Source organism: Musca autumnalis, unplaced genomic scaffold (assembly GCF_047663935.1).
Source record: "Musca autumnalis isolate F117 unplaced genomic scaffold, ASM4766393v1 scaffold_2, whole genome shotgun sequence".
NCBI classification, from domain to species: Eukaryota; Metazoa; Arthropoda; class Insecta; order Diptera; family Muscidae; genus Musca; species Musca autumnalis.
In genome coordinates this window covers 186,626,486-186,640,519 of record NW_027411755.1, presented here as the reverse complement: position 1 = coordinate 186,640,519, position 14,034 = coordinate 186,626,486, and the positions used below count along the sequence as shown (strand labels likewise).

At 37.5% G+C, this 14,034-nt stretch overlaps 1 protein-coding gene across 1 annotated transcript in view; it reads right to left on the bottom strand.

The window, feature by feature from the left end:
- The window catches only part of LOC141395025 (uncharacterized), a 106,138-nt gene extending 96,154 nt beyond the window's left edge, over positions 1-9,984 (bottom strand). The window contains exon 1 of the mRNA XM_073970386.1: positions 8,213-9,984. Within this exon, the coding sequence (XP_073826487.1) occupies positions 8,213-9,229 (1,017 nt within the window). The 5' untranslated portion in view covers positions 9,230-9,984. The remainder of the gene's footprint in view (positions 1-8,212) is intronic.
- Positions 9,985-14,034: the final 4,050 nt, after the last annotated feature.

Sequence of the window (14,034 nt, the reverse complement as noted above, 5' to 3'; positions counted from 1 at the left end):
AGAAATTTTGTGACCACTGGGAACCTCAAATGTCAAAAAATCGGGAGCTACCGTTATATGGGGGCTATACCCAAACATGGACATATGTTAACGATTATTGGTGGAGATGTTTTGTGACCACTGAGAACCTCAAATGTTAAATTACAGGTAGTTCGGCAAAAAAATTTAGCCAAAATTCTCATAATACCGAAAATGGGGAGGTACCATTATATGGACCCTACACCGAAACATGGACCCATGTCAACGATTTTGAGTGGAGATGGTTTGTGACCACTAGGAACCTCAGATGTAAAATTACAGGTAGTTTGGCAAAAAAAATGTAACTAACATCCTCAAAAAAAACCGAAAATCAGGAGGTACTGTCATATGGAGGCTATACCAAGGCATGGACCTATGTTGAAGATTTTTGCTAGAAAAGTTTCGTGGCAACAGGAAACCTCCAATGTCAAATTAAAGCCTGTTCGGTTACAAATTGTAGCTAAAATCATCAAAATACCGAAACATGAACCTGTGGCATAATTTTTGGAATATAAGTTTTTCGGTCACTGGGAATCGTAAATGTCAAATTATAGCTAATTCGGTCAGAAATTTTTACTAAAAACATAAAAGTACCTGAAATCCAGAGGTACCGTTATATGGAGGCTATAACAAAACGTGGACTGATCATCGATCTTCACCTGCCTGCAAACAAACGACCCATCCTTACAGCGTCCTACCTGTATTTTTGTGGATACTAAAGTGAATACAACATACAGATGGACGGACATACAAAGATCGATACAGAATTGTACCCTGATCAAGAATATACATATATACTAGGGTTATGACTTTTTTACAACCTCGTATCCCTGACAAATCGAAAAGATCATTTTTTGAGCAATTGTCAAATTGTTCTGGATCTAACGAAGATGTATATAACATGGCGATCTTTCATTATCCGTTCACGTGCGTCTTAATTTTTTCTGGCTCAACGGTCGTTTTTGAGCGACCTTCGAATTTTATGGAGTGTCGGCCACGATTGATTTCTTTAAACCTGATTTTCATAGCGCTATAAAATGGTCCTTTATCGACATACAAACATTTAATTTGATCGATACACTCTTGCTCACAAGTAAATTGCATTTTTTGGTAAAGTGATTTTTTCAAGTCACTGTAAACAACACAACAAATGATCGTATGTCAAAATGTCCTGACTACGTTTAGGATAAAAACTCGCAACACTAGTTGTTGCCTAGACCAGAAACTTTTCTAGTTTCCCTCGCACAAAAAGCTTGCTAAAAGGCCCCTTTTAAATAATCAGTACACTATCTGCGTCACTTATCAGATTCCCTTATTCATCTTTGCAAGAAGTTCATATCTGTAAAAGAACTTCTACCCATTGAGGTACTTAAGGAGCTCTTCGTTCATTAGGAGGTCTACTAAAGAAGTCCTTTAGAAGGCTTTCCGAAAAATTCTTAAGTAGGTCTTCCAGTTCGATTATAAACTATATCGGAACTCCAGATTTTGAATAGTTTTGAAATTTTAACAAGTAAAAAAGTGTCAGTCGGCTTTGCCGACCGATATATACCCTCAGCCAATGTGAAGTGAAATTTTCACATACGGACAGATCGAATGTATTTAAGATCTCTTCAGAATTTGGTGGCCCTTTTTGGACATTTGAACTTGCCGACAAAATATTTTGTGATCTAAAGTTTGGACCAAATTGGTTGCCCCATTCAAGTGTTATCGTCCTAGCATTTTAGTGACATTTTTAAATATTGAGGAGAAGTACCGGAAGTTGCGGACTGGTATTGCCTCATGAAACTAAGTTTGGATATAATATGACGAAGACCAAATGTTGGACCAAATCGGTTGAACATTTCGAGAGTTATCGTGCTCTCCGACAGCCACATATGGTGATATAGAGGTTTTTTACACCTTTCGGGCTGTTTTCCCAAGAAATATGGACTTGCCCCTGAAAAAAATTTTACCGTGGTAATGAAGGTAGCGAATACAAATCGCTTCAACAAAAATCAAAGTGATTCGAGAGCAGGTCTTAAAGTGAACTTATCCGAAATTTTGTGTGAGAGGTACTAGAAGGAGTAGACAAACATAGTCCATATTCGAATCTGATCTATATCTGGTAGATATATTAGGATTTGCAAAGTATGGATTACATCGGTCACTCCCTTCAAAAGTTATCGTGCGCACAATTTTTCCGAACTTTCAGGCTATTTTTTCAGGAAGTATAGACTTGCCACTGAGGAAACTTGTACCTTGGTATAGGGGACAGTGAATACAAGATGTTACAACAAAAACCAAGGCGATTCGAGAGCAGGTCCTAAACTGAACTTTTCCGAAATTTTGTGTGGGATGCACTCGAAGGAGTTTACCGATTGAGTCCATATTGGAACCTCATCTAAGTTTGGTAGAAATTACACGATGTGCAAAGTATGGACCAAATCGGTTATTCCCTACAAGAGTTATCGTACGCACAAATTTTCCGAACATTTTCGAACTTTTGTGGGAGAGATACCGGAAGGAGTGGACAGTTATAATCCATCTTTGAACTTTAATTAAGTTTGGACAAAATATTACTAAAGCCAAATTTTGGACCGAATCGGCAGATCCGTTCGAGAGTTACATATCTTGCGCTCCAACCACTACACACAGTGTCATAGGGTTTTTTGTAACTTTCAGGCTATTTTCTCAGGAAGTATGGACTTGCCCCTAATGAAACTTACAGCGTCGTATAGAGGACAGCAAATACAACTTGCGTAAACAAAAATCAAAGCGATTCGAGACCAGGTCCTAAACTGAACTTTTCCGAAATTTTGTGTGGGAGGTACCCGAAGGAGTGGACCGATTGAGTCCATATAAGAACCTAATCTATGTTTGGTAGAAATTGCACGATGTGCAAACTATGGACCAAATCGGTTATTCCCTACAAGAGTTATGGTGCGCACAAGTTTTGCGACAACTTTTGAACATTTGTGGGGGAGGTACCTGATGGAGTGGACCTATATGGCCCATCTTCGAACTTAAATCGAATCTGGACAAAATATTTCGATACCCAAAATGTAAACCGAATCGATTGATCCGTTCGAGAGTTAACGTGCGCACCAGCCTGCCAGACAGAAAGACAGACGGACGGACATTGCTAGATCTACTCAAAATTGTCTGAAACGGATATCGTACAAACATACTTGGAGTCTAAAACCATTATTTCGATGAGGCACATTTTTGGTCGTATCAAAGTGTAAATACCCTCTTTAGCCTAAAGGCTGAGGGTATAAAAATTGATTTTAAATTTAAAATCGCGAAAATTCCATCCAAGCCCACTCTGCAAAATGTTTTTTTATATTTTTTATATATTTGATAGCTTATAAAAAAATACAAAAAAAGATTTTTTCTATTTGGACCATCATTAAAGAAGTTATTAGTATTTCTTTGCAAATAGTTTTTACAGAATTTGACATTTTCAAGGAACGATATATCTGGAACCGTTAGTCAAAAAAATTCTGAAAATATATTTAAATGTTTTGCTGATGAGCAAAAGGTAAGGGAAATAAAAAAACTCATCTTGAAAAAGTGTCCGGTTTCACTCAAAAACACCCATATACTTTATATGGTCGCAAATAATAAGTTCGATGTGTTACAAACAGTAAAAAAAACTTAAAATGCCCTTCATACTATGGTCCGTATAAAAAGAAGTTTTCAAACTCCGCCTTTGTCTTCTAGCAATTCACATCCGATATGCCTGATTAGCTGAATAATCACGATCGTAGCGTATTGGTTGGGTGTGTGGAACTTCTCTAGAATTCACTATTTCAATACATACTCCTTAAGTCATGTTAGCTCGATTAATTAAATTAATTAAAACTTTCATAAACAAGTAAAAAAGTATCAGTCGGCTTTACCGACAGAGATATACCCTCAGCCCATGTAAATTGAAACCCATTTACGGATAGATCGAATATAGTTAAGGACTTTTCAGAATTTTGTGATCCTTTTACGATATTTGAACTTGCCGACAAAAATGTGGATTAGGATTAGTTTAAAAGTGTTGCGGAGGAGGTACTTGACGGAATGGACCGACATAGTTAATTATGGAAGTGGATCTTATTTTGGAAATCATATCTTTTCGATAGATACCGCGCCCACTAGTCATTTTAGTGGGTCAGATATAACTTATGGATCAGTATGCTATGAAGAATGGACTTGTCCACGGATAACATAATATCGCTGTTACCAAAACCACAACGAAGATCATCGGTATTCATTTCCAAAAGAATCTTCGAACAGACCCTAAACCGCACTTATAGACTAATGTTGAACTTTTGTAGGGAGGTATCCTAAGGGAGTAGCGATATGGGCCATTTCAGCAGTTAAACTAAATTTGAACAAAATATTAGGAGATTCAAAGTTTGGACCAAATTGGTTGTCCCGTTCAAGATATATCGTACATACCATTTTAGTGAAATTTTTTTAATATTTGGGGGAAGTACCGGAAGTTGTGGACCGGTATTGTCTATCTTCGAACTGAAACTAAATTTTGCAAAATATGATGAATGGCAAATTTTAGACCGCTACTTATGGACTTATGGACTTGTCGTTGAAAAAGCTGTCACCTTCGTAATGCAGGCAGCGAATGCAGGTTGCTTCAACAAAAATCAAAGTGAAAGCGGGTCTTTAGGTGAACCTATGTTGGGAATTTTGTGTGGGAGGTACCCAAAGGAGTCGACAATTACAGTACATATTCGGACCTGATCTATATCTGGCCACTCTCTTCAAGAGTTATCGTGCGGAGTGGGCCGTTTGAGTCCATACTGAAACTTCATCTAAGTTTGGTAGAAATTTACGATGTGCAAAGTATGGAACAAATCGGTTACTTCCTGCAAGAGTTATCGTGCGCACAATTTTGATCTTTTGTGGAGGAGGTACCCGAGAAAGTGGACCCATCTTCGAACTTAAATTAAATTTGGACAAAATATTACCAAAACGTAATTTTGGACCAAATCGGTTAATCCGTTCGAGAGTTATCGTGCGCTCCAACCAGCCAGACAGACGGACGAACATTGCTAAATCGACTCCAAATTCTCTGAAACGGATTTCGTCCAAACATACTTGGATTATAAAACCATTATTTCGAGCTGAGAGTATATCAAGTAAAAAGTCGTTAAGTTCGGCCGGGCCGAATATTTTATACCCTCCACCATAAAATAGTCTTAATTAAAATGGAATAATTAGGGTTCTTTCACAATTTTTAGGTGGAACAACCTTTCGACAATGGACAGACTCCTACTGCCTCCCACTATTGCTTAAATTACACTGTGAACACAAATGTTGGGGCAGAGATAATTTCTTTTGGAGATGAAAGCCCATGGTGTGTTTATATTAAAAACCCCGAAGGACAGATGCGCCGTGAGTCGAACTTCCGCGTTATGGCGTGATGAAGTTTTTGCAACAGACCCTGTAAGCCATCATGAATTAGCATTATATCTTTGTTGTTTTTGTAGAGCACTTAAGCAACAGTGAACAAAGATATAACGCTAATTCCTGATGGCCCACAGGGTCTCTAACAAAAATTTCATCACGCCACAACGACTCACGGCGGATCTGTCCTTCGGGGTTCATAATATACTCACCAAGTCCATTCTTCCCTAAGAGGAATTTTCCGTGCCCCAGACTTTCACCTCCATTTTGTTGCACAGTGTTATCTAATCTAATCTAAAAAAAATGTGTTCAGCTTGGTGAAAGGTACCAGCTACGGGGCTATATCAAAGAGTCAACCTATCTTTAATTTTTTTGGCGGAAAAGTTTTATAGCTGCAGGAAACTTCAAGAGTCAAATCAAAAATGGACCCATGTTGACGAATTTTAGTAAAGAAATTTCGTGACCACTGAAAATTCCCTAAAATCGGGAGGTACAGTTATATGGGGGGATATACCAAAACATGGACCTATATTGACGATTATTTTTGAATAGACAAAACTGTAGCTAAAATTCTCAAAATAATAATCATTACAGCTATATCCGTTAAAAATTGCAGCTAAAATTCTCAAAATACAGAAAATCGGGAGATACCGTTATATGGGGCTATACCAAAACATGGACCTATGTTGACGATGTTTCGTTGGAGATGTTTAATGACCACTGAGACCAAATGTCAAATTGCAGATAGTTCGGTTACAAATTGTGGCTAAAATTCTCAAAATACCGAAAATTGGGAGGTACCGTTATATGGGGCTATACCAAAACATAGACCTATGTTGACGATGTTTGGTGGAGATATTTCATGATCCCTGAAATTGACGATTATTTTTGAATAGACAAAATTGTAGCTCAAATTCTCAAAATACCGATCATTACAGCTATTTCGATTAAAAACTGTAGCTAAAATTCTCAAAATACCGAAAATCGGGAGGAACCGTTATATGGGGGCTATACCAAAACATGGACGATGTTTGGTGGAGATGTATCATGACCACTTAGAACCTCAAATGGCAAATTACAGCTAGTTCGGTTAAAAATTATAGCTAAAATTCTCAAAATACCGAAAATCGGAAGGTACTGATATATGGGGGCTATACCAAAACATGAACCTATGTTGGCGATGGTTCGTGGAGATGTTTCATGACCACTGAGAACCTCAAATGTCAAATTACAGCTAGTTCGGTTAAAAATTGTAACTAAAATGCTCAAAATACCGCAAATCGGGAGGTACGGTTATAAGGGGGCCATACCAAAACATGGACCTATGTTGACGATGTTTGGTGGAGATGTTTCATGACCACTAAGAACCTCAAATGTCAAATTGCAGATAGTTCGGTTACAAATTGTGGCTAAAATTCTCAAAATACCGAACATCGGGAGGTACCGTTATATGGGGGCTATACCAAAACATGGACCTATGTTGACGATGTTTGGTGGAGATATTTCATGACCACTGAGAACCTCAAATGGCAAACTACAGCTAGTTCGGTTAAAAATTGTAGCTAAAATTCTCAAAATACCGAAAATCGGGAGGTACCGATATATTGGGGCTATACCAAAACATGGACCTATGTTGACGATGTTTCGTGGAGATGTTTCATGACCACTGATAACCTCAAATGTAAAATTGCAGATAGTTCGGTTAAAAATTGTGGCTAAAATTCTCAACATACCGAATATCGGGATGTACCGTTATATGGGGACTATACCAAAACATGGACCTATGCCCATATCCGTTGGGATATAAGTTTTTTGATCACTAAGAACCCTAAGTGCCAAATTATAGCTAATTCGGTCTGCAAATGTGGCGAAGAACGTCAAAAAACCTCAAATCCGGAGGTACCGTTATATGGGGGCTATACCAAAGAGTGGACCGATATAGCCCATCTGCGAACTTGACCTGCCTATGGAAAAAAGACCCTCGGGTGCAAAATTTCAGCACTCTATCTCAATTATTGCGGACGCTAGAGTGATTACAACAGACGGACAGACGGACGGACAGACGGACAGGCGGACATGGCTAGATCGTCTTAGAATTTTATCCTGATCAAGAATATATATACTTTATAGGGTCGCAAATGATTAGTTCGATGTGTTACAAACAGAATGACAAACTTAATATACCCTCCATACTATGGTGGAGGGTATAAAAAATCGCGAAAAATTACTTCCGGACATTTTCAGACATTTGCGATAAAAATATCGTAAATATTCCAAATTTCGTATTAAAAGGAATTTCTTCAGAAATGTCCTAAAACTTTGTTTCCAAAAATTTTAAAAAATTTCCCAAATAATAGAAACAATTATAAAGAACATTTTCCGAATGTCGTATGAATTTCGAAAAGGGTGCATCTAATGGAAAATGTCATTGAGACATTTGAAATAACGGTCCAATCGACATGTCAATGTCTAGAAATTTTGGATAAAATTCATCCCTAAAATTCGTATACGTAAATATTGCGAAAAATTACTTTCGAATTATTTCAGACATTTCGGTCAAATATCGCACATTTTCCAAATTCCCTATTTAAAGATGTTTGAAAAATATGCAGCATATCTGACATAATCCAAATATTGTCCAACATCCCACATCTCAAAGAAAAATTGTTCACTGGGTTACACTGTTTATGTGTGTGTGTGTGTGTGTGTGTGTGATTTGCGTCGTTTTGGGTTATGGTATGTATATATGTTCAGGCCTATGGCCTCTTGGCACTGATGCTGCTGTTGCAACACTTACCTCATTGCATTGTTCCTCTTTAACGGTTAACATTTGCTTGCAACAGGCAATGACATCTTTCAAAGAGGCCACTTGCTTTTGTACAATATCCAATTCGCCACGCAATGAAAGATTTTCTGAATTGGCCATTTGTAAAGCCAATTGGGCATTGGCCAATTCAATTTTGGCATGACGGCTGCGTGCCAACGGATTTTCTTCATCATCACCATCATCGTCATCATCATGAAGTTCTCGCCGCCTATTTTTGGTTAAGGCAGTTGCACCCTCTAGTTCAGGGGTAAGGGATTTCGATGATGTCTTCTCTGGAAGCAAATCTTCTGGTTGCTCTTCAACTTTTTCACCATTACGTAGGCGTCTTGATATATCCCGTTCCCTTTCCAATTGTTTACGCAGCAAAGCAATTTCATCACGAAAACCTTGGATGGCAGTTTGTCTAGTCATACGCTTAAGACGCAATTCCTCTTTAAATTCATCCAAACTTTGCTCCTTGGAAACGGTAGATGCCGCAGCCGTTGATGATGATGACGAAGAGGTATTGTTCACCTCATCCGCCTCCAGTTTCGTTGTTGGAACATCATTCTCTTGACTTGATTCACTGAAGTGGCGGACCCTTTGCTCTTCCATGGTGTTCTTGATGCGTTCTGTAAGACGATGTAAACGCTCAAATTCTTCATCGTAAATGGCAGTTAAGGTCTCCTCAGGAGAGGTTGGTTGTTCCAAAATATCCTCTGGTGAGGGGGTGAAAACCGAAGTTACATGTGGCACCTGATCCAAAGTAAATTCAGCATTTTCCACTTCTCTCCACCAGAGATCTTCTTCATCTTCATTTTCTTCTGGCACAGAGGCAAAATGTACTCCACGATAAGCAGCAGATCTACGACGTTGGCTGTTGGTAGTAGCCTCAGATTGAGATAATTCTTCATTAATATTTTCAATTGGCATTGTTGGGGTTATTGTTGTAGTTGGTGTTGGTGGTGATGAATTTAATTCAGTCTCGGTTGATTCATTACTGGCCATGTTGCAAAACAATGGCTGCTTATTTATGTAAAAAAATTCACTCTACAGACCAATGGGTTTTTCTTTTTTTTCTGTTTTTTTTTTCTTCTTGTGGTTTGACTCTGACACTCTCTCTCGATTTTTCTTTATTGTGATCTATTTACAATTATTGACACACTCACACACGGCTGAGGTTTTGCAAATACAAAATTACATGAAACAGAACAGAAAAACAAAGGATCTCTTGAATGGCGATATTGCGTCGTTTTCTTTCTTCACAAATAAGCCCGAAATGTTACGACTTTCGAATAAAGCTCAGCGGCGAAACAATGCGCAAAGAATCACTTACATATACAAAAATATGTATGTATGTATGTACGTATTAGCCGATCACCATGTAGGTATAAGAGGTAAATATGGTATACATAAAAAATTAATTTTTTTTCTTCTTCTGTGAACACACAAAGGCTAAGAGCTTTTTTTTAAAGGAAAATTTTCCACTTTTCTTAGAACAGCTGGCCGCGTAAAACACTTTCTTTCCTTCTTTTTCACTTTCTCATCAAAAATTTTCTTTCTTGCGAAAATTCTATAGAAAAAATTTGAATAAAAAAATATTCAACAGCCACTTCTTTTCCCAGACACTTTCCAAAAATTTTCACTTGTTATCGTTAGCACTACTCGAGGAAAACTGACGGTTTGGTCAAAGCTATTTTTAAAAATAGTATTTTCGAAAAATGAATTTTTCCTTCATTTTCATTTGAGAGAGTATTCGAGATGATCAAAGTATGTTATGTTAGAGAGAGTTTGAGTGAGAGCGCAAAAAACCCATCATCTTCATCGTCATCAGCAGCAACTAACTCACTTGGTCTAACATAGACGCGCTCCTTTGATTTGTTTTATCGCTCTGTCTCTCTTTTGTTTTGAATATCTTAATATTGCATATATTGTTGGTATAATAGGGTGTTGTACAAATAATTTGTGTCTATTTGGACTGATAATAATGGGTGTATATCTGTCAGTACCATGTTGATTTTTTATAATAAACCGTAAATATATATATTTCAAGATAATTTTTTTGAGTATTTAGTATTTTTATACACTCCACCATATTATGGACGGTATATTAAGTTTGTTTTTCCGTTTGTAACTCATTGGAATAATCATTTGCAACCCTATAAAGTATATTCTTGATAAGGCAAATTTCTGAGTCGATCTATGCATGTCCGTCCGTCTGCGGTAATCACTCTAGCATCCACAAAAATGGAGATAGGACGCTGACATTTTGGGAAGATGCGTCTTTTGTCTACAGGGGCAGGTCAAGTTCGATGATGCGCTATATCGGTCCACGTTTTGGTATAGTCCCGATTTCAGGTATTTTGACGTTTTTAGTCACATTTTCTAACCGAATGAGCTATAATTTGACATTTAGGGTTCCGAGTGAACAACAAACTTATATTCCAAAAATTTTGGTCCATGTTTTGGTATAACCCCCCATACAACGGTACCTCACGATTTTCTGTTTTTTTTTAGGAGTTTAGGTACAATTTTTAACCGAACTAGCTTAATTTGACTTTTGAAGTTGTCAGTGGTAGCGTAACTTCTCCACCATAAATCGAAATAGCTCCCATATAACGAGACCTCCCGATTTTCGGCATTTGAGGGTTTTAGCTACACTTTTTAACCAAACTAGCTGTAATTTGACCTCAAATGTCAGTGAAACTTCTCCACCAAAAAGTGATCTAGCTGTAATTTGACATTAGAAGTTTTCAGTGGTCACGAAACTTCTTTACTAAAAATCGTCAACATAGGTTCATGTTTTGGTATAGACCCCATATAACGGTACCTCCCGATGTTAGGTATTTTGAGGGTCTTAGCTACATTGTTTGACGGAACTTCCCGTAATTCGACTTTTGGTGTGCCCTGCAGTTATAAAACTTTTCCACCAAATATTGTAAAGATAGGTCGATACTTTAATAAAACCCCGTCAACATAAATCCATGTTTTGGCACATCCGCCATATAATGGTACCTCCCTATTTTCGGTATTTTGCAGATTTTAGCCATAATTTTTAACCGAACTAGCTGTAATTTGACATTTGAGTTTCCCTGTGGTCACAAAACTTCTTCACTAAAAAGGGAACTACCCGTAATTTGACTTTTGAGGTTCCCTGCAGTTATAAAACGTTCCCACCAAATATTGTAAAGATAGGTCGACACTTTGATATAACCCCGTAGGTGGTACCTTTCACCTGGCTGGCCACATGTTTTATTTAAATTATATTAGATAACACTGCCCGACAGCCAAAATTACACGTAAACCGGACTATATACGTTTGAAAGTATAGGAAAAATGGAGTAAAATGGCATTTTTAGTTTTTCGTTTTCTCATCGTTGTGACCTTTTAGAGGTCAAACAAATTTCAAAGGTCAACATTTTTCAAAAAAAATGTTTTAAATACATGTACTCGTCGTACGATACCGGTATTAGTGTCATATTAAAGAGGAGAGTATAGGCTTTATATAAAAATTATAAATTATTGCATTCCGGGATAAATAGGACATTAAAAATATCCTTGAAAAATTAAGTCAAAAGTGAGCATTTTGGCAGGCGCATATCTCCTAAACCGTGAAGAATTTTAATTTGCTCATGGAGGCAAAGTTGTAGCTTTTGTCATAAAGAATATAAATTCTCGACGTATGAAATCCACCACCCTGAAACCCTCAGCCTGTTTGAGTTCAAAGTTTCCGCAACGGACAAATCGAAAAGCGGCTCCACAACCATGATCCTTTTCCCTAAAATTTAAGTATTTAGAGGGTTTTCTAAATTTTGTCGCTTTTGTACATATGAACATGCCACCAAAAATGTAGATCCGAATTAAAACTCGGAGCAGGTACCATTTTGGAAGTAGATCTAATTTTTGGGAGTCATGCCTTTTCGATAGATATCATGTTCACCAGTAATTTCAGGTGGTCACCGTATAATTTAGAGCATGGACTTGCGCAAGAAAAATATAATATCGCTGTAAACAGGAAAACAAATATTGGCTTCGGTATAAATTTCCAAAGGATCTTTCAACAGATTCTAAACTGCATTTAATAACAATTTTGAACTTTTGTAGGAGAATATCGATCATTTTCGAAGTTAAATTGAATTTGGACAAAACACATGGTGCCAAAGGGGTTTTTACAGTTTTCGGGCCACTTTTTCGGGGGTAAGGACTTGCCCCTGAAAAACCTTGTACCGCCGTAATGGGGTACTCGAGAGTAATCAAAGGTACTCGAGAGGAGGTCTTAAACTGCACTTTTCTGAAATTTTGTGGAGGCACCCGAAGTAGTGGACCTATATAGACCATATTGGAATGTGATCTGTGTCTCGTAGAGATATTACAATGTGCAAAGTATGGATCACCTCGGTAACTGCCTTTTAAACTTTTTTGGGAGAGGTACTGTAAGGAATTTACTGATATCGCTCATCTTCGAACTTAAACTAAGTTTGGACAAAATATTACATTTTGTGTGGGAGGTACCCGAAAAAGTGAACCGATAGAAAACCTCGCATGTGTATAGAAGAAATTTCACGATGTGCAAATTATAGACCAAATCGGTTACTCCCCTCAAGAGTTATCGTGCGCACAATTATTCCGAATATTTTCAAACTTTTGTGGGGGAGGTGCTCGAAGGAGTGGACCAATATGGCCTACTTCGAACTTAAACTAATGTTGGGCAAAATATTACGAAGTGCAACATTTTTTCGAATCGGTTAATCCGTTCGAGAGTTATCGTACGCACCGGCCATCCAGACAGAAGGACAGACAGACAGATCATTAGGTCTTCTCATAGAATACTATGAGATCCGGTCATAGAAGACCATGAGGTTTTCTCATAGAAGAACATGAGTTTTTTTCATTGAAGACCATAAGGTATTCTCATAGCATGTCATGAGGTTTCCGCATAGCAAATCATGAGATCTTCTCATAGAAAACCATGATGTATTGTCATAGATTACCATGAAATTCTCTCATAGGAAATCACAATGCTTTTCCATAGAAAACCACGAGAACTTCTTCTCATTGAAGATCATGAGTACTTCTTATAGAAGACTAAGAAGTCATCTCATAGAAAACCTTAGGTTTTCTGATAGTAAATGAGGTCTTCTCATCGAAAACCATGAGGTCCTCATATAGGAGACCTTCTCATAGAAGACAATGTGGTATTCTCATAGAAAACAAATGAGATTCTAACATATGTAGGAGAGTATAAGATCTCCTCATAACAGACCATGACGTCTTCTCATAGAAAATCGTTAGGTCTTCTCATAGAAGACCATTAGGTAATATCATAGCAGACCATGAGGTCTACTTATAGAAGATTATGAGTACTTCCTTTAGAAGATCGTGAAGTCTACTTATGGAAGACTATGACGTCTTCTTAAAGAAGATCATGGAATCTTCTTATAAAGACCATGAGGATTTCTTATAGAAGGCTATGAGGTTTTCTCATAGGAAACCACTTGGTCATATCATAGAAGTCTATCACAGAAGACTAGGATTTTTTGTCGTAGAAGACCATGATGACTTCTTATGTGAAAACCGTGACATCTTCTCATAGAAGAGTATGAGGTTTTGTCACAGAAGACCATGAGGTCTCTTATAGCACACCATGATATTATCTCATTAAAGACCATGAAATATTCTCATTGAAGACCATGATGTCTATATCGGAGAACTCGTTCGAGAACTACTATTATCAATTTGTTGGCTTAAGTGCAGTTTAAGACCTGTTCGAGGTTAGGTTTGAACTGTTAACAGAAGGTAATCATTATACCATC